Raw genomic sequence first — 24608 nt, forward strand, 5'->3', positions numbered from 1 at the left:
AGAGAGCAGAGGCATCCCTGAGTGGGCTGGGAAAGCCTGGAAAGGTGCAATTCCATCCTCCCTAGGCCCTCCAGCCCCGCTGCCCTCCAGCCAAGCAAGCGCCCCCGGGCAGCAGCAAAGCAGCTCCAGCATCCCAGCCCCTGCAGGCACGGACGGCTCCTCCTCTCCCGTGGGCTCACCCATGGGTGCCACCATTACCTGCTGCCAGGACGGACGGGGGGAGAGGCAGAAAAACACACAGTGACAACCAAAGGTGCACAAGAAAGACCAGGACGCGGGAGTCCCTCTTTACTCATCGATAGGAAATGTCACAGACACGGCAAAAATTGGGGGAAAGGGGAAAAAAAAAATAAAACAAACAAGGTCAGCTGGTCAATGACAAAACCAAGGGGGTGGGGTGCTTAGAACAAAAAAAAAAAAAAATTAAAAAAAAAAAAAAATAAGGTCAACAACCAGTTCTGTCAAGCAAAAGGCTGCCGGGGCCGGCAGCACGGCTCGGCTCGGCTCGGTCCCACCGTGCTCCCGCACGGCGCCGGGGCCGCGGCGTTCCTGAGAAAGACGGAGAGGACGGAGCGGCTCAGGAGGGGCCCCGCGGCCGCTTCTGCATGCGGAACTTCAGGCCGGGCGGGCGGGATCTCGGGGGCTGCAGCTGCTGCTTCTTCTCTGCGAAGAGAGAGGGAGAGAAGGGGGGGAGCGCTGGGGGGGCCGGGGGCGGCGGGGAGGGGCCTGGGGGGCATGCGGAGCGGCAGCCGGGGGGAAGCAGCAGCGAGGGGACCCCCGGGAGCCCCTCTGCGGCCGGGGCGAGCGGCTCTGCGGGGAGGAAGAGGAGGAGGAGGAGGTTGAGCTTTGGGTGGGTTCCTGGGGCTGTCCGGTCTAGGAAAGGCAATGGAAGGGTTTGGGATAGCTCTGAGCTGGCCGGATTGACCCCTCCAGCACCGCCGGCAGGGAGCCCCTCCCCGACCCCCCCAGGTGCCATCGCTCCCCCTCGCTCCCCCTGCCCGCGGGGCGCTGTTTTGGGGAGGGAAGGCAGCAGCAAGCGGGCACCAGAGCCCCCAGCGCCCCGCTCCGAGCTCACAGCGGGGCCGGAGAGGAGCCGGGATCCCTGCCGGAGCCAGCGGCGAGGGGGTCCTGCCCCGGCCCCCCCCGGCCCCGCGGCCGCCTCTCAAGCGGAGGCTGTAACCTGGCGTCTCCTCGGTGTGAGGGAGGAGAAGCGAGGCGGAAAGGCCCCTTTGGGGCTGGGAAGGGGCTCCTGGGCTCAGAGCAGCTCCAGCACCGCTGGAGGGGGAGCTGGCGGGACGGAGGGAGCCTGGGCGGGCGAGACAAGAGCAGGAGAGAGTTGGCAGCGGAGAGAAGCCCAGCGGCTCGGTGTCTTTAGCAATCCTTTATTCCGACCAGCTTGCTCGCCGCCACCCGGCATCGCTCACCGTTCTCCCCCGCGGGCATCCGACGGCTCCGGGCTGCTCCGAGCGCCCCGCAGCCCCCGGCAGCGCCTCTCCCCCCGCTGCGGACCCCCCAGCGCCGCCGGGGCTCGGCCGAGGGCCGGGGGGACGTACCTGGATGCCGACACCGTGGCGGATTCCCGGGAGGAACGCGCATCCTTACGCGCGGCCGCGAGGAGGAGGAGGAGGAGGAGAAGGAAGAGGAGGAGGAGGAGGAGGAAGGGGTCACGTCTTCAGCGGGGAAAAACGGGCGCCCGGACGGCCAGGCTGCCCGCGGCACCGAGGGACGGGGCTCGTCCGCAGCGCGGGGACCCTCCGCGGCCAAAAAGGGGCCGCACGGGAGAGGTTTTGCCCAGGGAGCAACCCCGGAGGGACCCAGAGGAGGGACCCCGCTGTGGCCGAGTCCTCCAGGGTGGTCCTGATGCCGGGAAAGCCCGAGACCTGAGCGGGGGAAGGTGGAGGAAAGGGTTCGGTGGTCTATCGTCACCGCACGAGTGAGGAAAAACAGGGAGAAGGGGACGGGGATGGAGCCCGAAGCGCTCCGGGGGGAGACTCACCCGGCTGCCCCGCGGTCCCGCTCGGCTTCCCCGAGGAATCCCCGAGGAATCGCTTTGTGGAGGGCGCCGGCTCCCGACGGCTGGGCCCCCCTGGGCCGCCCTACTCGCCTTGGTTTTCATTAAACAGATAAAGCAAAGACACTCCGTGCGCGGCCCGCGGGGCTCTGCCGCTCCGGGAAAGCCCCGGGGGCAGCCGGGCGGCAGCGCTGCCCCTCAAAAACGGCCGGCGGGAGGCTCACGGGTGTCTCAGAGCTGGGATGGCGTCCAGGGCACCGTGCCACACCCGGGGCACCGCCTGGTGCACGAGGGTCCCGTGGCAGCCCCCAGCGCGGGGTCCAGCCCCGGCTGCACCCAGCGTTTGGCGTCGCCACCGCTGCCCACAAAACCCCTCCGGAGGTGACACCGCCTCCTGGAGGGGTGGCCCGGCAGAGGAGAGCGGACAGGGAGAGGCAGGTGATGGTGTTTGGGAGGAGCGATCGCTCCGGGGATCGCGGATGCTGAGGCCGGGATGCGGAGCGCGCTGCCCGGGGAGCGGAGGCAGCCGGGGCCGTGCAGCAGAGCGGGGAGCAGCAGCAGCAGCAGCAGCAGCAGCAGAGCGGGGTGTCACCGTCCCCCCACCCTGGCAATGCCACCCGAGGGGTGCAGCACCCGGGGCCGAGCACATCCCTGTCCCCAGCTGGACCCCGGCACCCCCTGGCTCTTTGGGGAGCCCCTGAGAGCACCCCCAGCTCTCAAGTAGGAGCCGATTATCCCCCAAAAGAGGAAAAAAAAACCCAAAATGTGCTGCCAGCAAGGCTGCCTATGGCTGGAGGGTTTTGGGGCTGCACCCCCAGTTCTGAAGTAGGAGCCAATTATCCCCCAAAAGAGGAAAAAAAAACCCAAAATGTGCTGCCAGCCAGGCTGCCCGTACCTGGAGGGTTTTGGGACCAGAGGGCTGCACCCCCAGTTCAGTAGTAGGAGCCAATTATCCCCCAAAAGAGGGAAAAACTACCCAAAATGTGCTGCCATCCAGGCTGCCCATAGCTGGAGGGTTTTGGGACCAGGGGCTGCACCCCTAGTACTGAAATAGGAGCCAATTGTCCCCTAAAAGAGGAGAAAACCTCCCAAAAAGTGCTGCCAGCCAGGCTGCCCGTGGCTGGAGGGTTTTGGGACCAGGGGCTGCACCCTGTACTGGCGTAGGGCCAATTGTCCCCTAAAAGAGGAGAAAACCTCCCAAAAAGTGCTGCCAGCCAGGCTGCCCGTGGCTGGAGGGTTTTGGGGCTGCACCCCCGGCGTGGGCAGGGGAAGCGTTAGCGGCGCTTTGGTGGGGGAGCTGGCTGGGTGAGGGAGGGCAGGGGGTGCCCGTGCTGGGGCCAGGCAGCTCTACCTGAGAAGAAATGGGCTTTGAAGCCCTTCTTGGAGACGGTGTTGTCGGACTTGAACTCGATCCTCATGTTGTTGTACTGCGAGGTGATGACCTCAGGCTTCTCGGCGCCGCAGAACTTCCCGTGCAGCTTGGAGTCAGCCGTGAGCCCGCTGCGCACCTCCACAAAGTCATATTTGCACACCTGGGGGTGACACGGGGCTGGGGACACCCTGGGGACACCAGCAGCACCTGAGAGCACCCCCAGCTCTGAAGAAGGAGCCACTTGTCCACCAAAAGAGGAGAAAACTCCCCAAAATGTGCTGACAGCCAGGCTGCCCATGGCTGGAGGGTTTTGGGACCGGGGGCTGCACCCCCAGTTCTGTAGTAGGAGCAAATTGTCCCCCAAAAGAGGAGAAAACCCCCCAAAATGTGCTGCCAGCCAGGCTGCCCATGGCTGGAAGGTTTTGGGACTGGGGGCTCTGAGGTGGGAGCCAATTGTCCCCTAAAAGAGGAGAAAACCTCCCAGAATGTGCTGCCACCAAGGCTGCCTGTGCCTGGAGGGTTTTGGGGCTGCACCCCTGGTGTGGGTAAGGGGTGGCATGGGCAGAGAGGGGCTGCACCCCTGGTGTGGGTAAGGAAGGGGTGGCACGGGGCAGAGAGGGGCTGCACCCCCCACTCACATCGTTGCCCTCGGTCTCGAAGAAGTCGAACTGGAGGGAGATGCGGTACTGGGTGGGGGCCACCAGCTGCCAGATGCAGTTCTTGTTGGGCGGATACTCCTTGGGCCACCCCGGGCTGGTGATGGAGCCGTTGAGCTTGGTGAGGAAACCTCCGCAGGCGGCTGCAGGGCGGCACCACCCAGCGCCCGTCACCTCCACGGGGCTGGGGGCGCACCAAGGGGCACAGGGAGGGTTTTGGGGGGTCTCAGGGTCACACTCACCCTCGCAGTGGCGCTTGTCGGATGCCAGCTCGTAGCCAGGGTCGCAGGCACACTTGTAGCTGCCCAGGGTGTTGACGCAGCGCTGCTCGCAGCCGCCGTTGTTGGGGCGGGAGCACTCGTCCATCTCTGGGCAGGGCACGGGGAGGGGGTGAGCGGCCGGGGGGCTGCAGCACCCCCAGCACCCCCCAGAGCTCCCCCCAAACCTTTGAAGAAGTTGACGGCGAAGCCGGCCTTGTTGATGGAGCCGTCGGACACGAATTTCATCCAGAGCTTGTTGGAGGTGCTCTTGATGTCGTCGGGTTTGTCGTAGCCGCAGTAGCGGCCGATGAGGCTGCTGGAGTCGCTGCTCCCGTCGCGGATCTCCAGGTAATCGTAGGCACAGCTGTCGTGGCGCTCGATCTGGGGGGGCAGGACAGAGGGCACAGTGAGGTGGCACAGTAAGGACGATGGCACAGTAAGATGGCGCAGTCAGATGGCCAGTACGATGTCACAGGAAGATGTCACAGAAAGATGTCACTGTAAGATGGATGTCACAATAAGAAAGATGTCACAGTAAGAAAGATGTCACAGTAAGATGGCCAGTAAGTTGTCACAGTAAGAAAGATATCACAGAAGGAAAGGTGTCACAGTAAGATGTCACAGTAAGGTGTCACAGTAAGAAAGATGTCACAGTAAGATGGCCAGTGAGATGGATGTCACAGTAAGATGCCACTGGAAGATGGATGTCACCGTAAGATGGCCAGTAAGTTTTCACAGTAAGAAAGATATCACAGAAGGAAAGATGTCACAGTAAGGTGGCACAGTAAGGTGGCACAGTAAGGTGTCACTGTAAGGTGTCACAGTAAGATGGCCAATGTCACTGTAAGATAGGTGTCACAGTAAGAAAGCTGTCACCGTAAGATGTCACAGTAAGATGGCACAGTAGATGGCCAGTAAGAAGTCACAGTAAGACGTCACAGTCAGATGCCACAGATGGCCAGTACGATGTCACAGTAAGATGCCACAGTAAGGTGTCACAGTAACATGTAACAGTAAGGTAGACAGTGAGATGTCACAGGAAGATGGCCAGTAGGAAAGATGTCACAGTATGATGTCACAGTAAGGTGTCACAGTAAAGTGTCACAGTAATATGCCACAGTAAGGTGGCCAGGAATATGTCACAGTAAGACATCACAGGAAGGTGGCCAGTAGGAAAGATGTCACAGTAAGATGGTCAGTAAAATGTCACAGTATGATGTCACGGAAAGAAAGATGTCACAGGAAGATGTCACAGTAAGACAGATGTCACAGTAAGAAAGATATCACAGTAAGGTGTCACAGTAAGGTGTCACAGTAAGGTGGCAAATAAGATGTCACAGTAAGAAAAATGTCACAGTAAGAAAGATGTCACGGTGAAGTGTCACAGTAAAGTGTCACAGTAAGGTGGCACAGTGAGGTGGCACAGTAAGGTGGCACAGTATGATGTCACAGTAAGGTGGCACAGTAAGGTGTCACAGTAAGATGTCACAGTAAGGTGGCACAGTGAGATGGCACAGTGAGATGGCACAGTAAGGTGGCACAGTAAGGTGTCACAGTAAGATGTCACAGTAAGGTGGCACAGTAAGATGGCACAGTAAGGTGTCACAGTAAGATGGCACAGTAAGGTGGCACAGTAAGTGTCACAGTAAGATGGCACAGTGAGATGTCACAATAAGATGTCACAGTAAGATGGCACAGTAAGATGGCACAGTGAGATGTCACAGTAAGGTGGCACAGTAAGATGGCACAGTAAGGTGGCACAGTAAGGTGGCACAGTAAGGTGGCACAGTAAGATGGCACAGTAAGGTGGCACAGTAAGGTGGCACAGTAAGGTGTCACAGTAAGGTGGCACAGTAAGATGTCACAGTAAGATGGCACAGTGAGATGGCACAGTAAGGTGGCACAGTAAGAAGTCACAGTAAGGTGGCACAGTAAGATGGCACAGTAAGGTGGCACAGTAAGGTGGCACAGTAAGGTGGCACAGTAAGGTGGCACAGTAAGATGTCACAGTGAGATGTCACAGTAAGGTGGCACAGTAAGGTGTCACAGTAAGGTGGCACAGTGAGATGTCACAGTAAGGTGGCACAGTAAGGTGGCACAGTGAGATGTCACAATAAGATGTCACAGTAAGATGGCACAGTAAGATGGCACAGTAAGGTGGCACAGTAAGGTGGCACAGTGAGATGTCACAGTAAGGTGGCACAGTAAGGTGGCACAGTAAGGTGGCACAGTGAGATGTCACAGTGAGGTGGCACAATAAGGTGGCACAGTAAGGTGTCACAGTAAGGTGGCACAGTGAGATGGCACAGTGAGGTGGCACAGTAAGGTGGCACAGTAAGGTGGCACAGTAAGGTGGCACAGTAAGGTGGCACAGTGAGATGTCACAGTAAGGTGGCACAGTAAGGTGGCACAGTAAGACAGCCCTCGGCAGGGTAATAATTGCTACAGACTCCATGCATTCACAGAGCACTGATCAATCATCTTTATTAAGAAACCCATTGTTCTTTTCTCTCTTATCTCGATGCAGGTTGACCTGATGGGTCCTTTAATTAAAACACCATCACTCTTGGTTAATTAAGAACCCTCCCTTTTGGTGAACAAATCTGCACAGCACATTCCACATGCTCACAGTGGCAGGTGCAGCAAGTTAAGATCAGAACTGTTTCTCATTCTTTTCTCTGATTCCCTCCCGGCCTTTTCCCAGTACCATGCCTGGGAAAGTTGTGTTTCTCACCCTGTCAGAGAGCTGCTGCCACAGAACAGGGCTGGTTTTGTCCCAGCACCCCCAAACCCTTCCCATCCCTGTCCTGAGGGGAAACTGAGGCACGGAGGTGGTGCTGATGGACACAGCAGCCCCAAGCCCATCCTGAGGGAGTGCTGGGATGAGGAGATGACCCCTCCCCAGCCTCGGGGACATAGGAATGTGCTCCCTGTCGACAAAGTGACAAAACTGTCCTTTTGTCTCCTCCAAAAGGAAAAGAGCCCACAAGTTTCTCTCCTCAGTTAGGTGAAAAGACACCTCACAGGACTTGGAGAATTCACCTCAAACTTAAGGATAGCTAGCTGGACAAAAGCTAAAAAGTCCAGCCTGAGAAATTCACTAGAAAAAGAAGAAAACAAAGAAACTAATTGATTTTGTGAGGTGTTTTACCAGGGGCAAGAACCTCTTGCACCTGGCTCGGTTTTTCTCTGCAAAGAGCTTTGTTATTTTGCCTTTTATTAAAACCTCTTCATTTCCAACACTACCACACAAGCCATCCTGCTGATTTTATGCCTTCTGAGGTAGCTGAGCTATCTTGGGTGTGAAATAGATTTCCAGGAGCTTATGAGACCTGGCTGGAGGAGACCCATTGTCCTGGGTTGCTTTTATCCCCAATTGTCCGTTCTGTTTATGCTGAATAATAAGTTTTGCACCTTTAAGTTTTGCACTTGCTGCAGGGAGTGAAGGGGGGACAGAAGAAGCTCAGTTTGTTTTCAGACACTGCACTCACTCCTCCACATTCCTGCTCCTGGACTGTGCTGTCTGCAGATGGACAGACAGCGGGACAGAGCCCTCCTTTGCTTTTAGTTAGTTTTAGCTAGCTGAGGCAAAGAAGTTCCCTGGACTGTGGGTTTTTTTTTCTTTTTTCCTTTTTCTTTGGAGCTGTTTAAACCTGCTCTGGACTGAGCACCAGCAGAGCACTGGCAGCTGCACCTGTGGCCCACCAGGCCTGGCCTGTGACATTTCCAGCACCGGAGGGACTGAGCAGAGCCTGAGTGAGCTGAGCTACAGCCCACAGAGGGACTTTCTCAGTTTGTCATCTCTTTGGGAGCAGCAAGGGATTTTATTGTTTAATATTGTTTAGGTTTTATTGTTTAATATACAGGTTTTTTCCCACTTTTTTCCAAGGAGCTATTTTCTCCTGGACTGGTTGCAGGGAGGGGCCGATTGAATCTGCTTTCCTAGAAAAGCCCCTTTGGGGGAACTCTCCAAAATTTGCCCTGAACCAGGACGCCCAAATTTCAGGGAGGGAAAGAGCAGAGCACTGGCAGCTGCACCTGTGGCCCACCAGGCCTGGCCTGTGACATTTCCAGCACTGGAGGGACTGAGCAGAGACTGAGTGAGCAGAACTGCAACCCAGGGAGGGACTTTCTCAGTTTGTCATCTCTTTTGGAGCAACAAGGCGTTTTATTGTTTAATATTTTTTAGGTTTTATTGCTAAATAAACAGACTTTTTCCACTTTTTCCAAGGAGCTATTTTCTCCTGGACTGGTTGCAGGGAGGGGCCGATTGAATCTGCTTTCCTAGAAAAGCCCCTTTGGGGGAACTCTCCAAAATTTGCCCTGAACCAGGACGCCCAAATTTCAGGGAGGGAAAGAGCAGAGCACTGGCAGCTGCACCTGTGGCCCACCAGGCCTGGCCTGTGACATTTCCAGCACTGGAGGGACTGAGCAGAGCCTGAGTGAGCTGAGCTCAACCCAGGGAGGGACTTTCTCAATTTGCCATCTCTTTGGGAGCAACAAGGTGTTTTATTGTTTAATATTGTTTAAGTTTTATTGCTAAATAAACAGGTTTTTTCCACTTTTTTCCAAGGAGCTATTTTCTCCCAGACCAGTTGGAAAGAACCCATCCGGGAGAAAATAGCAGCTGATGTGAAAAAGGAACAGATTCATTCGATCTGCTTCTATGAAGGGATTTCTCCCAGATTTGCCCTGAACCAGGACACCCCTGTTTCACTTGTGGGGGGATGCTGACCCACCTCGAAGGACTGGAAGGTCAATCCCACGTGGTAGCCCTCGGACACGGTGATTTTCCAGACGCACACCTTGCTGGGCCGGTAGTCATCGGGGTAGTTGGGGGACTGGATGTGGCCGTTGTCCTTCTTGACGTCCCCCCCGCAGATGGCTGGAAGGGAGGAGCAGCAGCCTGAGCCCCCCCGGGCCCCGTGCCGCCCCCTGGGCCCCGCTGCTCCCCCCTACCTTCGTAGACGGCGAAGAAACCTTTGCCCACCCAGTTGCTGCTGCTGCGGAACTCCACCCACAGGCGGCTGTCGGTGGAGATGATGGGCTCGGGCAGCTTGTTCCCGCAGAACCTGCCTGGGGAGGAAGGCGTGCTGGGCTGCCGTGCTGGAACCCTCCTCTTCCTCACTGCCACTTCCTCTTCCTCCTCACCACCTCCTCTTCCTCACCTCCACCTGCTCTTCATCACTGCCATCTCCTCTTCCTCACCACCATCTCCTCTTCCTCACTGCCATCTCCTCTTCCTCACCGCCATCTCCTCTTCCTCACCGCCATCTCCTCTTCCTCACCATTCCCTCCTCTTCCTCACTGCCACTTCCTCTTCCTCCTCACCACCTCCTCTTCCTCACTGCCACCTGCTCTTCCTCACTGCCATCTCCCTTTCCTCACCACCATCTCCTCTTCCTCACCGCCATCTCCTCTTCCTCACCACCATCTCCTCTTCCTCACCATTCCCTCCTCTTCCTCACTGCCACTTCCTCTTCCTCCTCACCACCTCCTCTTCCTCACTGCCACCTGCTCTTCCTCACTGCCATCTCCCTTTCCTCACCACCATCTCCTCTTCCTCACCTCCATCTCCTCTTCCTTGCCCTCTCCTTCTCTTTCTCATCATCACCTCTTCTTCCTTGCTGCCACCTTGTCCACCTCACCATGACTTCCTCTTCCTCCTCATGACCTCCTCTTCCTCACCGCCACCTCCTCTTCCTGCTCACCAGCTTCTCTTCCTCATTACATTTCCCCTTCCTCACTGCCATCTCCTTTTTCTCACCACCATCTCTTCTTACTCACCACCACCACTTCCTCACCACCACTTCTTCCTCACCGCCACCTCCTCTTCCTTGCCCTCTCCTTCTCTTTCTCCTCATCACCTCTTCTTCCTCGCTGCCACCTTGTCCACCTCACCATGAATTCCTCTTCCTCCTCATGACCTCCTCTTCCTCCTCATGACCCCCTCTTCCTCACCACCACCTCCTCTTCCTCTCCGCCACCTCCTCTTCCTCACTGCCATCTCCTCTTCCTCACTGCTACCACCGCGTCCTCACTGCCATCTCCTTTTTCTCACCACCACCTCTTCTTCCTCACCACCACCTCTTCCTCACTGCCACCTCCTATCCTCGCCGCCATCTCCTCTTCCTTGCCCTCTCCTTCTCTTTCTCATCATCATCTCTTCTTCCTCGCTGCCACCTTGTCCACCTCACCATGACTTCCTCTTCCTCCTCATGACCTTTACTTCATCACCTCCACCTCCTCCTCTTCCTCACCTCCACCTCCTCCTGGTGCCCCCACTGCCCCTTTCCAGCCCAAAGCCAAGGGCTGCTTCTCCCTGCACTCCTCCCCAGTCCCCTCCGGCTTTTCTGGCTGCTTCACTTCAGCTGCTGATTCCAGGGGATTTGGGAATCCTGGGATTTGGGGAACATCCAGCTCGTGGGGACGAGGCTGGGATCCTGGAATCTCCCTGGAGAACATCCCAGGGATGGGACCAGGATGCTGGCATCTCTTGAGAACATCCCAGGGATGGGACCAGGATGCTGGCATCTCTTGGGAACATCACAGGGACGGGACAGGGACACTGGAATCACCCTGAGGAACATCACAGGGACTGGAATCTCCCTGGGGAACACCCCAGAGATGGGAATGCTGGAATCTCCCTGGGGAACATCCAGCTCCTTGGGGTGGGACTGGGACACTGGCATCTCTTGGGGACCATCACAGAGATGGGAATGCTGGAATCCCCCTGGGGGACATCACAGGGATGGAGCTGGGATCCTGGAACCTCCCTGGGGAACATCCCAGAGATGGGACCAGGACCCCAGAATCTCTTGGGGAACATCCCAGGGACTGAAATCTCCCTGGGGAACATCACAGGGATGGGATGAGGACACTGGAATCTCCCTGGGGAACATCACAGAGATAGGACTGGGATCCCAGAATTTCCTTGGGGAACATCCCAGGGATGGGACCAGGACCCCATAATCTCTTGGGGAACATCCCAGGGACTGGAATCTCCCTGGGGAACATCCCAGGGATGGCACCAGAACCCTGGATTCTCCCTGGGGAGCACCACAGGGATGGAATGAGGACACTGGCATCTCTTGGGGAACACCACAGGCATGGGACTGGGATGCTGGAATCTCCCTGGGGAACATCCAGGGATGGGACCAGGACCATGGAATCTCCCCGGGGAACATCGCAGGGACTGGAATCTCCCTGGGGAACATCCCAGGGATGGGACCAGGATGCTGGAATCTCCCCGGGAAACACCCAGCTTCTCAGAATGGCATGGGACACTGGCATCTCTTGGGGAACGTCACAGGGATGGGACTGGGATGCTGGAATCTCCCTGGGGAACATCATGGGGATGGGATTGGGATCCTAGAATCTCCCTGGGGAACATCACAGGACTGGAATGTCCCTGGGGAACCTCACAGGGATGGGATGAGGACACTGGAATCTCCCCAGGGAACATCCCAGGGACTGGAATCTCCCTGGGGAACATCACAGGGATGGGATGAGGACGCTGGAATCTCCCTGGAACCTCCCTGGGGAACACCCAGCTCCTCGGGGTGGGATGGGACACCAGCACTCCCTGGGGACAGAGGTGCCATCCAGCTGGATCACCCAGACTGCTCCCACTGGCGTGGGCTAAACCGGGAGCTCCGTTCACCTCAATAACCCCTCTGGGGGGTGACTCCCCCCTCCCCAGGGGTTTGGAATAGCAGGCAGGCAGGGAGAGGGTGAGGGAATCCCTTGGTCCCCCTGCCGGCCCCGGGGTGGCGCCGGCGCCAGGAGGGGCGGGCAGGAGGCCCCGGGTTGTTACCTCGCAGCGTGGCCTTTCTCCAGAACCCGTCTCTCACCTCCACGTAGTCGTACCAGCACAGCCGGCTTCGGTACAGGTCCAGGGTGGTGAAATTCAGGATGATCTAAGGGTGGGAAGGAGCAGGAGGAGCGTGGGGTGAGCTCCCCCCGTGCCCCATCTGCCGGGAGCCGGGGGAACCTGGTGGAAGCCAGACCCCACAGGGGGATGCTGGGGCTCGGGACACCCCAAAACAGGGCTGGGAGGAGGGAGAGGAGGGCTGGGAGAGGGCAGGAGCCGTCACCCCAGCAGTCAGTACCTTCTCTCCGGGGGTGACCGAGATCCTCCAGACGCAGTGCATGTGGGCAGAGTATCCATTGGGGAATTCCGGGGAGGAGAAGTTGCCCTGGCTGTCCTGGAGTGTCTCCCCACAGGCTGCAGAAGGAGAAAAGCGGCGTTCAGACCCCTCAGAAAAGCGGGGTTCAAACCCCCACTATTCACCATCCCCTCACCCGCTAATAACCCCAACACACCCCCTAGAACAAACCCCACCACCCCAACCAACCCCATCCCATAACCAACAACACCCCAACTACCCCAAGCCTCTGGATAAGGATCCGCCGCCAATGACACTGAATAAACAAACACTACCAACATCCCCCCTAAATAAACCATAACAAGCACCAAAGAGACAAAAGAGACCCCCAAACCCACTAGTCTGTCACAGACATCCTTTTTATGAAAAATCCTTTCTTTAGGATTTTTCCTTCTGAGAAGCTGAGGGCCTCAGAAACAGGATGTAATCAATGGTTATCTGCTGCTGTGGAATGCAACAGGTGGATCTGTGATTGTGTGGATGTTTAAATTCAGTGAGCAGTCACGGCAGAGCTGGCTCTCTCTCTCTGTCCGAGCCAGCTGCCTTTGTTATCATTCTTTCCTCTTCTATTCTTAGCTTAGCCTTCTGAGGAAACCTTTCCTTCTATTTCTTTTTAGTATGGTTATAATATCTATATATATAAAATAAAAAAATAAATCAAGCCTTCTGAACATGGAGTCAACATTCTCGTCTCTTGCCTCATCCAAGAACCCCTGTGACCACTGTCACAGCAAGTCAACCTCACCCTGCAGCCGCTGCTACAACCAGCACCCTGTAGTAAAGGTGTCAGTGTTCAGAAACACGTAATCACCAGAATGATTCTGTTCAGGTGCTTTTATCGAAGAGCTCTGGGTGTCCAACCCAAATCTGACCCCAACATGGGCTCGGGATGAATATGTTTTTATATTCTATCGTTATGTAACTTTCATGTTAATTGTTAAACTTATGTTGTTCGATTGTATACATAGATTTCAGCCAAGCATGGGCTCCTCAAACTTCTAACATAGTTTCTCATGATTCTTCTTACGATTAAACAATAATTATATTTAATTACTAAACAATCATCACATCTAACAGTTATATCATTTCTCACATACTGCTTACGCAGGTGCAATTTCACACGATCGGGCAATCACACAACCTAATATTTTCAGAGTCTATTTTTAACATTTTTTCAAGGCCCCACTAAGTCTACCTTCTTTCTAATTCCCTGAATTTTATGATTTTAAAACCTTTTACTATCAAGGGAAGGGGTTAGATGCATCCCCTAGCAGCAGGAAGGGCATCACTGCCTTCACCCCCACCCCAGCGCCCTTTTCCTATCCAAATTCCCAGCCCTGAGGACCCAAAAAAACCCCGCATCACCGCCATCCCCATCCCTCCCTGGAGCTGCTCGCGGCTCCGTGGCTCCGTCCAAGGCTCCTGGCGGGGGCAGAGCGCTGCCGGGCCCCCCGGGCCGTGCCACGCCGCGGGGCCGGGCTCGCTGCCCGCGCTCCGGGCAGCTCCCGCGCCTGGAGCCGGCCCAGCGCTGCCATCTGGAAGCCACATGAGGCTGCACACCGAGCTCCGCCGCCCCCCTCCCCACCGGCCCGCTCGGCTGGAAGGTGAAACGCTGCAAAAAAAAAAAAGCCCGCTTGAAACCTGGGCTCGCTGCCTTTTTTTCCCTTTGCGCTGGAAACAAAAGAAGGGGACGCTTGTGATCCACAGAGGTTTTTTTTCGGGAGGGCTCCTCCATTCTTTTTTTTTTTGTTGTTTTTTGCTTTCCCTCGCTCCAAACTAATCACTTTTCCTGCTCCCCTGAAGGCGGCACGGCCGTGGGGCCCCTCACAAAGGCTTCCCTCTCTTCCAGGCTGCTAATTAGTCGCTGGAATTAAGCGGGAGCGTGCGGGAGCCAAACTCCTTGCAGATGTTGGCAGCACAGCCCCGGAGCATGTGCCTGCTGTCGGGGCACTCGTGCCAGCCACCTCCTCCCCGCTCCTGGGACAATGCCACCGCTCACGGTCACAGCCCCAGAGCCCTCCGAGGTGACAACAGAGCTCTGCTGATGCTCTGCTCCAGCCCCGCGGGGATTTGTGGGCTCTGATGGGATCAGGATGTCCCCAAACCCCTCTGGGGGCAGGGGTGGGGTGGAGGAGGCTCTTGGAGGAGGCTCCGAGGAGGTTTCGCTCCCCAAGGGTGTTTGTGGGGTCAGAGGATGCTCTCAGGAGATGCTCTGCTCTTGGGGGAATGGTCTGTGGAGGATTTCTCAGGGGGATGCTCTTGGAAGATGCTCTGGGGGCAGGGGGATGCTCTTGCCTTGAAGGATTCTTTTGGAAGAATTCTACAGGGAGATGCTCTGTGTGGGATTTTTTGGGGGGTGCTCTTGCAGGAGGCTCTGGGGGGAGATGTTCTTTGAAGGATTTTTTGGGAGATTTTTTGGGGAGATGCTCTTTGGGGGAATTCTTTGGGGGATGTTTTTTGGGAGATGCTTTTTAGGGGAATTCTTTGGGGGATGCCTTTTGGGGGATGCTTTTTGGGGGATGCTCTTTAGAGGATGTTCTTTGTGGGATTTCTTTGGGGGATGTTTTTTGGGAGATGCTCTTGGAGGAGGGTTTTTCTTCCATTTAAGGATTCTTAGGGGGGATACTCTTCCCTTGAAGGATTCTTTTGGAGGAATTTTACAGGGAGATGATCTGTGTAGGATTTTTTGGGGGATGGTCTTGCAGGAGGCTCTGGGGGGAGATGCCCTTTGAAGGATTTTTTGGGAGATTTTTTGGGGAGATTCTCTTTATATGATGTTCTTTGGAGGATGCTTTTTAGGGGATTTCTTTGGGGGATGCTTTTTGGGAGATGCTCTTGGAGGAGGGTTGCTCTTCCATTAAGGATTCTTTTGTAGGAATTCTCAGGGGAGATGCTCTTTGTAGGATTTTTTGGGGGGATGCTCTTGCAGGAGGCTCTTGGGGGAGATGCTCTTTGAAGGATTATTTGGGAGATTTTTTTGGGAGATGCTCTTTAGAGGATGCTCTTTGTGGGATTTCTTTGGGGGATGCTTTTTGGGAGATGCTTTTGGAGGATGCTCTTTGCAGGATGTTCTTTAGGGGATTTCTTTGGGGGATGTTCTTTAAGGGATTTCTTTGGGGGATGTTTTTTGGGGGATGTTCTTTAGGGGATTTCTTGGCTGATGCTCTTCGGGGGATTTCTTTGGCAGATTATCTTTGGGGATGATTTTGGAGGATGCTCTTTTGAGGGCTGCTCCAAGAAGATGCTCTGGAGAGGATTTTTTGGGACAACGCTCTGAGGGGGAGCGTTATGATTAAAAGGGATTAAAAGGGACCGTGGCTTGTCCCAAATGGGAGCAATGGTGAAGTCAGGTTGAGCATCCACCTTTCAAGGCTTTCACATCCCTTCCTCACTGCCTGAATCGTCACCTTTCTCCACTCATGGCTGTGTAATTTCCATATCTCCTGGAGTCTCCATTTGGCATCAGCGAAGACCCACAAATTGTCTGTGCACACCCAAGGCTCTTTTCTTGCAGGAATGGGCAGAGAGGGCAGCTGAGGACACCCTCACACAGGCAGATCTGCTCACAGCCCCCCAAAGTGGACGGAGAAGGCACCTTGAGTGCTCTTTGGGAAATCCCACAGCAGTGAGAACCCAAAACCCCTGGAAACAGGGAATCCACCCAGCATGACGCCGCTTTTGCCAAGATGTGGGGTAAAGATGAGGGAAATACAACCTGGGGTGCTGCCCTGGGCTGTCAGTGCCCTCGGGGGGTGGCACTCACCTGGGCAGCGGTAGAGCTTGCGGGCCTGGGCAATGTCCCCTTTGCTGAGCCGTGTCCTCTGGCCGATGGCGGGCCGGACGCCGTTCACGTCGTACTTGGGCAGGATGGTGTCCAGGAAGATGCCCCTGGGGCAGGAAAGGGATGAGCTGGGTGGGAATGGCCGGCCCTGCGGCCTCACTGCCGGGGAAGGATGCTAAAAACAGCCTGGCTAATTAAAGCAGCCCGGCTAATTAAAGCCTGCGGGCCGGTGAGTCAGTGGGGACGTGTCCCCAGCGGGGACAGCAATTCCCTGCTCTGGGAAGGGACCTGAGGGGTTTCATCCCAGCCAGAACGCCAATGGGAACCTTTCTTGGAGGGAATTAGCTCTGTGCACAGCTGCTAACCACCCTCAGGGGTTGGGGACACGGTGCCATTGTGCCCAGGATGTGAGGGGACAGCAGGGGACACCCAGGCTGTACCTGGAGAAGGTGTTCCTGGCGTAGTGCATGATGCTGTCGAAGTCATAGGTCTCCCCCAGCGACTCCACCTCCTCAGGCTCCATCTTGAGGAAGTTGTATTCCTGCCCTGAGGAGCACAGGACGGGGGCACTGCCAGGGGAACCCCGACTTCGGCAGCACCCCGGAGCAGGGATGAGGAGGAGGAGGAGGAGGAGGAGGAGGAGGAGGAGGGAATCTCATCCCCACCTGGCTGGATGTTCTCCCTGATGATGGAGACGTGGTCATCCCTGTCAGGGCGCGTGTGCTCGTGCCAGAAGCCGATGACGTGGCCCAGCTCATGCACCACGATGCCGAATTTGTCACAGTTTTTGCCGATGGAGATGGCCTGGGGTCCCCCTCCCCGGCGGCCCACGTAGGAGCAGCACCTGCAGGGGAGCAACCAGCTGGTTCCTGGCTCTCTGCTGTGGACGTCTGTCACAGACATCTTCTATGGAAAATCCTTTCCTTAGGATTTTTCCTCCTGAGAAGCTGAGAGGCCTCAGGAACAAAATGCAAACAATGGTTATCTGCTGCTGTGGGATGCAACAGGTGGGTCTGTGATTGGTCCATGTGGTTGTTTCTAATTAATGGCCAATCACAGTCCAGCTGACTCAGACTCTCTGTCCAAGCCACAAGCCTTTGTTATCATTCCTTCTTTTTCTATTCTTAGCTAGCCTTCTGATGAAATCCTTTCTTCTATTCTTTCAGTATAGTTTTAATAGAATAGATCATAAAATAATAAATCAGCCTTCTGAAACATGGAGTCAGATCCTCATCTCTTCCCTCAGCCTCAGACCCCTGTGAACAAGGTCACAGACATCCTGGTGCTCCCCAGCCAGGAGAATCAGGTCCCAAAAAACGCTGGGCATGTGGGAATCATCCCTGATACAGAACTCCACGCATCCTGCCCATGGGAGCAACTCGAGCCTCAGCTCGGCCTGGAAACCGGGAGAGCTCAGCTGCTGGCATGGCATGGCCCAGCACAGCATGGCACGGCCCAGCACGGCATGGCACAGCTGCACCAGGCCCAGATCCCGTGGTCCTGCTGCCAGGGGTGCCCGCCCGGTGCCATCCTTGCTCCTGCCCCACATCCCATGGTCCTGCTGCCAGGGGTGCCCACCCAGGGGTGCCCACCCAGCTCCCTGGTGCCATCCTTGCTCCTGCCCCACATCCCATGGCTCTGCTGCCAGGGGTGCCCACCCAGCTCCCTGGTATCGCCGGCCTTTTGCAGCTTTCCCAAAACCCTCTGGTTTTGTAGATTCCCACACCTGGAGCCATCCTTGCCCCTGCCCAGATCCCATGGCTCTGCTGCCAGGGGTGCCCACGCAGGGGTGCCCACCCAGCTCCCTGGAGCCATCCTTGCTCCTGCCCAGATCCCATGGTCCTGCTGCCAGGGGTGCCCGCCTGGTGCCATCCTTGCCCCTGCCCTGCAGCCGAGCTGCTCCGTCCCTGTGCTCTGGACCCAGGCTCAGGGTTTGCGCCCACGCAGGGGCTCCCATTCCAGGGGAAATCCTCCTCCTAACCACCATCTGCTTGGCCAGGGCCGTGCCCTGACGTGTGAAGATGCTGAGCTCGTCCAAACCCCTGTTTCCTTTGGCTCCAGCCCCGCTGCAAGCCCGGGCTGGTGCCGCGCCACCGACCTCATCCCCAGCGGCTGCGGCACCTCCTGCACCCCAAACAGACGGATCCCACCCCAAAACCGAGCCCCAGAGCGGGTCTGGAGCAGCCCTGCACGCACCCACAGGGCCGGTAGGTGAACACGATGTAGCTGTCCTCGTCGTTGCGCTCCAGGAAGGTGACACACGTGTGCTTCTCCCAGTGGCGCATGGCCTGCCGGAAGATGGCTCGCTGGCTGCCTGCGGAGGGGCGGCGCGGGGGTCAGCCCGGCGGGGAAACTGAGGCACGGCGGGGCCGGGCACCCCTCGCTGGGCTCTCACTCACCGCTGAAGTTGCCGCTGATCACGTAGGGGATGACCCCGTCCGGCCACACCCGCTCGGGCCGGGACGTGGCTGCGCGGGCGGCTCGGGGGCGCGGCCGCCGGCGGCGGCGCCGAGGCTGCCCCGGCCGGGGGCTGGTGCCGTTGCTGCCTGTGGGGATGGGGCGGTCAGCAGGGGCGGCAGGAGGCGGGCGGGGGGCGCTGGAGGCGGGCAGGGGGTACCTGAGGAGTTGGAGGGCAGGCGGGTGATGGTGTGACGGGCCAGGTCCACCACGCGGTCCACCTGGAAGAGCTGCAGGTCCTCCTCGTCCAGGGCGATGTCACCCAGGAAGGCGGCTGGCAGGGGAAGGGGAGGTGTGAGCCCTCCTTTGTGGATCCCAAATCCCATCGGGTGCCTCCCCCCAGCCCCTCCACACCTGGCAAGCCCCAAAGACGAAGGCAAGCCCTTCCTCCCCCTCCTCCTCCTCTCTCTCTCCTTCAGCTGAGTGTGGTACTGGCCGGGCTCCCCTCATTCCCCAGCAGCTGGAGCCAGCCCCGCTCTCACATCTGGATCGCATAAAACCCATCCATCACTTTTTCGAGTTTCTATTATTATTATTTGTGTTGCAAAACTGCCTTCCCCCCCCCTGCCGACTTTTGCTGGCTTCAGGACCCCCTTCCTGCCCGGCTCTTGCCCCCCAGCCCTGTGCGAGCTCCGAGAGCCCCAGGATGCTCCAAGCAGCGACCTCTGAGTCATCCGGAGCTCTGAGCGGAGCCATCTGGGCCGGGAAGCTCCCGCTGTGCCCGGAGCCCGCAGGAGCGGGGCCGCCGTCTGCCGGGCACCCCCCTCCTGCAGCAGTATCGCGGGGCTGGAGGACACAACCCTGCTCCAAACCCTTCCTCCTGCTCTCTGTGGTCCGTTCCGCGGCCGCGGCTCCCGGCGCTGGGCCGGCCCCGAGCCCCGGGGACACCGGGGCTGGCTGAGCTCAGGCCGCGGCTCCGGAGCTGGGGGTTCCTCACCGGTTTTGGGGGTACCTGGGGAGAGCAGAGGGTGCCTGGAACCCCCTGGCTCGGGCAGCGCTGGGGAACGGGGTGGCCGGAGCAGCTCAGGGGAAGAGGGCGAGCGGAGCCAAGGTCGCGCTCCAGGCAGTTTGCAAATGGATCCCTAAAGAGCCACTAATTATGAAGGCAAGGCGGGACAATTAGGATAACCCTGAGAGGTCCAGAAAGCCGGGGGTCAGAGGAGCAGACTGGATCCCATCCCTTTGCGCCGCCCCGAGCCCAAACCTCGCTGCAGCGGGGGTGTGGAGCGCTTTGGGGTGAAACAGCCGCGTTTTGGGGCCGTCCCCAGCACTGCCCGCTGGGTGAATCCCATCGGGGGAAGCTCCGGGGTGGAGAGCAGACCTGCGGCAGCGCCGAGTGAAGCACAAACAAGCCGGGGCCGGCACCTCCCCTGGCAGCGACCTGCGGCTGGCACGGCCAGGCTGCAATTTGAGGGCAGAGCAGAGGCAGGAGCCGGCCCCGGCCTCCCCACACCCTCCCCGGGGCCGGGAGAGACGTGTCCGAACGGGCAGCGCGGGGGAGGACCGGGGCCGCCGAGCAGGACGAGCATCCCTTGCCAAGAGCTGCATGGAAAGACAAGGGAAAGTAAGCTCGCTTAGAGCCGAGCAAGCGCCGGCGGAGCCAAGTGATATAGAAACCATATGTGAGGGATTTGGGAGCCGCGAGAGAGGCGGGCAGGCCGGCCCGGGGATGGGGGGCTGCTTTTCCCGCAGGTTCCAGGCGGCTGGGCTGCCCCAGAGCCCCGGAGGGCACGGGGTGGTGGCGCCCGGGGGTGCCCCCGCAGCGATCCCTGCACGGACACGCCGGGGCCAAGCCCAGAGTGCTGAATTGAGAAATTCCGGGTTGGTTTGGGCTCCGGTCACGTCCTCCTCCCACTCGCTCCCTGTGCGCCCGTGGAATGAGGTGACACGTGGGGTGTTTTGGGGGGGTCTTTTCTCATCAAAACCCCCCAGACGCTGTTAAACTCCCCGAGGGGCTTCCCTGGGGACGCTGCCACGCTGCTGCCACTTGTTCGTGTGGGAGAGGTGGAGGGGACACCCTGCGAGCAAAGGGGACCCCTGCAAGTGAGGGGGAGCCCCTGCAAGTGATGGGGACCCCTGCAAGTGAGGGGACCCCCTGCAAGTGAGGGGGAGCCCCTGCAAGTGAGGGGGAGCCCCTGCAAGTGAGGGGGACCCTCTGCAGACTCGAGGGTCTCTTGGCAGGAGGGATCCCAGCCCTCTGCTGGGCCCAGCCCAGGTTAACAGGAGGAAACACCCCCGAGGGGTCACACCGCCTTCAGCACATCCCCTCACCCCGCCGGGGCATGGTGCCGGAGGGACCCCAAACAGGGGACACAGGTCCCCCCTGGAGCTCTCCTGGTGTCCCTGAGCTGCTCCCAGTGTGGGACATCGCGGGCTGTGCCACAGGAGCTGCTCGCTGCTCTGTCACAGAGGCCCTGGGGGCAAGGAGGAAACACCCCCGAAGGGTCACACCGCCTGCAGCACATCCCCTCACCCCGCCGGGGCACGGTCCCCAAGAGACCCCAAACTGGGGACACAGGTCCCCAGCCATCCCTGGGGGTGTCCTGGTGTCCCTGAGCTGCTGCCAGCCTGGGAGCCCAGCCTGGGCTGCTCGCTGCTCTGTCACAGAGGCCCTGGGGGCAAGGTCCGAGCGCGGCCGTGCCAAGGCGGGGGATGCGGTGCCAGCGATGCCAGCGGGGAGGAGGATGCGGTGCCGGCTCCGAGGCCAGGCGTGGGGCACGGAGCAGCCGGGAGGGAAGGAGGGGAGAGGGGGATGGATGAGCTCCATCCCTGCCGCCCCCCAGAGCACAGGCGGCTCTGGGAGCTGCTCCCACGGAGCTCGGCCCCCGCCCCCCGCAGGCGGGGATAGCTCAGCCCTCCTCTGTTGTTTGACTTTTTGTGCTGTGTTTTCTTTCGGGTTCTCGGAACGCTGACGTAACCCCGGGGCTGAAGCTTTAGACAAACAAGGTTTTTCATTCGGATCAGGGCCAAACCCCCCCAGCAACCCCATGCTGATCCCACAGGCACCTCCTGATCCTCCTGGATCCCCCTGCCGGGTCCCTCTGCTCCCTGCCCGGGATGCAGGAGCTCAGCATCCCCCTGGGCAAGGTGAGCCGTGCAGGGGCAGCCACGGGCCTGACCTCTCTGGTGTCACTGAGAGTTTGGGATGAGCCTGACCTCGGGCCCCAGCAAGGCTGGGAGCTCTGGTGCAGGAGAAAGGGGATGAAACAGGCACTGGGAAGGGGCTGGGGCACAGATGGGATGTTCTGGGAGCCGGGAAGAGCAAACAGAGCCGAGGGGAAGCCTTGGCAGATAAACAGCACAGGATCACATTGCAGGGCAGGCTGGGGCAGTGGAGGCTCCGGGCGTGGTGCAGGGCAGGAGGGACCCCCATCCCTGTCAGGATGCCACCAAAGATCCTCCTGAGGGTCTCACCAGGCCTTGAAGGCGCTGGGATCCTCATCCATCCCTGCTAAGATGTCACCAAAGGGTGGGAAAGATCCTCATGTGGGTCTCATCAGGCCTCACAGGACAATGGGCAGGAGGGACCCTCATCCCTGTGAAGATCTCACCAAGGATCCTCGTGTGAATCTCACCAGACCTCGCAGGCACTGAGCAGGGGGGACTGTCATCCCTGCCAAGATCCCACCAAAGGGTGGAAAGATCCTCATCCTCCTGTGGGTCTCACCAGGCCTTGAAGGACAATGGGTAGGGGAGACCCTCATTCCTGTGAAGATCCCACCAGAGGGTGGAAAAGATCCTCATCCTCCTGTGGGAATCACCAGGCCTTGAAGAACACTGAGGAGGGACCCTCATCCCTATGAAGATCCCACGAGAGGGTGGGAAAGGTCCTCATCCTTGTGTAGGCCTCACCAGGCCTCAATGGACATTGAGGAGGGACCCCCATGCCTGTGAAGATCCCACCAAAGATCCTCCTGTGGGTCTCACCAGACCTCAAAGGGCACCGGGCAGGAAACCCTCATCCCTGTGAAGATCCCACCAGAGGGTGGAAAGATCTTCATCCTCATATGGGTCACACCAGGCCTTGGAGGACACTGGGCAGGAAGGTCCCTCATCCCTGCCAAGATCTCACCAAAGATCCTCCTGTGGGTCCACCAGCTCTCAAAGGACACCGGGCAGGAGGGACCTTCATCCTCATGAAGATCACATCAAAGGGTAGGAAAGATCCTCATCCTCCTGTGGGAGCCACCAGCTCTCAAAGGACACTGGGCAGGAGAGACCCTCATCCCTGCCAAGATCCCACCAAAGGTTGGGGAAGATCCCGATCCTTGTGTGGGTCTCACCAGCTCTTGAAGGACCCTGGGTTCCTCATCCCTGCCAAAGATCCCACCAAAGGGCACCAGATGGGAGGGATCCTCACCCGTGTGCAGGTTCCCCCTTGTGCATCTTGAAGGTCCCTGAGCAGGAGGGATCTTCATCCCCGTGTGGGCGCCAGGAGCCCTCAAAGGCGGCATCAGCCCAGCCCAGCATTCCCTCAGGGGCTCAGCAGCTCCATCCCAGTCACCCCAAATCCTGCGCGAGTCCCAAGCATCCCTCGCTGTGCAGGCAGGATTTGGGATGTGGAAGGAAGCAGGGATGGAACCTCTCTGCCCCAGCCGGGGCCGGGATGGAAGCGAGACCTTCAATAGGTGCGTCCCGGGCTGTAAAGCCACGGAGCGACCGGAGCAGAGTCCCACTGGCTCTCGGAGCCCTTAAATATGCGCGGAATGCTCCTCGCACCGCCCCTCGCCCCCGCACGCCGGCCCAGCTGTGCAGCCAAGCTCGCCGGGGCCGCGGCCCGGCCAGGGGGTTCCCCCCGGCCCTGGGGGTCTGCACTGCCCGCGGTGGGACGGGGGTGGAGGTGGAAGGATTCGGAGCATCCCGGGCTGGAAGGATTCGGAGCATGCCGGGGTTTTGGGGCTGGGGGGAGCAGCCCTGCAGGGAGACCCCCGGGACACACGGAGGGGAAGCAGCCCCTCTCCGGGACAGACGGACGGGAAGCAGCCCCTCTCCCGCCCCCCGGCACCGCTCAGCCCCTCTCCCGGTGCCCCTCGCCGGCGGCGGGGCAGAAGGAGCCGCCAGCCTGTAAACGCCGGGCCGAGGAGTATTTGCTTTCCCAGAGCACCTTCCGAGCAGCCCGGCAGGCACAAAGCAGGAATTCAAGGCTGGGAGGCCAGGCTGGGAGCCAGGCCAGATCACAGCCCCTGTGTGGGCTTGGGGAAACTGAGGCACGGGGGGATAGAGCCACTCAGCACCCCCCAAGAGCTCAGATATCCCTCAATGCCATCCCCCACCTCCCGCTTCCCTGCCAGAGCATCCTTATCCCAGCTGGTGGGTTCGGGATGCCCAGGGCTGTGCCAGCAGCCGGCGCTGGGCACGGCAGAGAGGCTCCAGCACAACATCCACGGCGGAGGGACGATCCCAACCCCGGATTCCCTCCGGTGCGAGGCACATCCTCCCTCCGCCAACGCTTCCCTGAGCACCCGCAGCCAAATTCCCTCCCCAGCCCTGGGCAGCGGCGTTCAGGCTCCAACCAAGCCCTTCGCCCGCTCCGGGCCATGAAATGAGCACCGCGGAGCCTCGAATAAACATCCCGGGCAGCAAACGAATTCCAGGGGCAGGAAACGTCGGTCGGGGGCAGGCTGGGAGTGGGAGGGATGATTGGAGCACTCCAGGGGAGCCTTTTCCTTCTGCTGCTCTTCCGTGACAGCAAAAGGAGGAAAGAGCCTCGTGCAGGGCTCGGCGTGGAGGATGCCAAGGCTGAGGCACGCCGGGATGGAAGGAGCTGTGTGCAGGGAGTGAGGTCTCCCCGCATCCCCTCTGCAGCCAGGTCACCGAGGAAAACACATCCCGGGCCAAGAGCAGCAGTCCCTGCGAAAGGGAGAGCTGCTGCAAAGGAAAATATTTGGAAATTGCACTGCCCA

The 24608-nt window shown here is 58.7% G+C and overlaps 1 protein-coding gene and 1 long non-coding RNA gene across 2 annotated transcripts in view; both read right to left on the bottom strand.

Moving 5' to 3' along the window:
* Positions 1-24608, bottom strand: part of BMP1 (bone morphogenetic protein 1) — a 30506-nt gene that overhangs the window by 1964 nt on the left and 3934 nt on the right. Inside the window, exons 2-15 of the mRNA XM_030964269.1 lie at positions 18866-18979; positions 18648-18794; positions 18445-18562; positions 16914-17092; positions 16689-16794; positions 16231-16355; positions 12411-12526; positions 12116-12218; positions 9259-9375; positions 9039-9184; positions 4485-4680; positions 4282-4407; positions 4022-4182; positions 3363-3543 (exon numbers count right to left, since the gene is read on the bottom strand). Coding sequence (XP_030820129.1) covers positions 3363-3543; positions 4022-4182; positions 4282-4407; positions 4485-4680; positions 9039-9184; positions 9259-9375; positions 12116-12218; positions 12411-12526; positions 16231-16355; positions 16689-16794; positions 16914-17092; positions 18445-18562; positions 18648-18794; positions 18866-18979 — 1935 coding nt within the window. The remainder of the gene's footprint in view (positions 1-3362; positions 3544-4021; positions 4183-4281; positions 4408-4484; positions 4681-9038; positions 9185-9258; positions 9376-12115; positions 12219-12410; positions 12527-16230; positions 16356-16688; positions 16795-16913; positions 17093-18444; positions 18563-18647; positions 18795-18865; positions 18980-24608) is intronic.
* Positions 2-2745, bottom strand: LOC115912629. The gene is made up of 3 exons (XR_004061343.1): positions 1997-2745; positions 1554-1880; positions 2-663 (listed from the first exon to the last, which is right to left on the bottom strand). It is a non-coding gene; the product is annotated as an uncharacterized LOC115912629 (long non-coding RNA).

This window comes from Camarhynchus parvulus, chromosome 22 (assembly GCF_901933205.1).
Source record: "Camarhynchus parvulus chromosome 22, STF_HiC, whole genome shotgun sequence".
NCBI classification, from domain to species: Eukaryota; Metazoa; Chordata; class Aves; order Passeriformes; family Thraupidae; genus Camarhynchus; species Camarhynchus parvulus.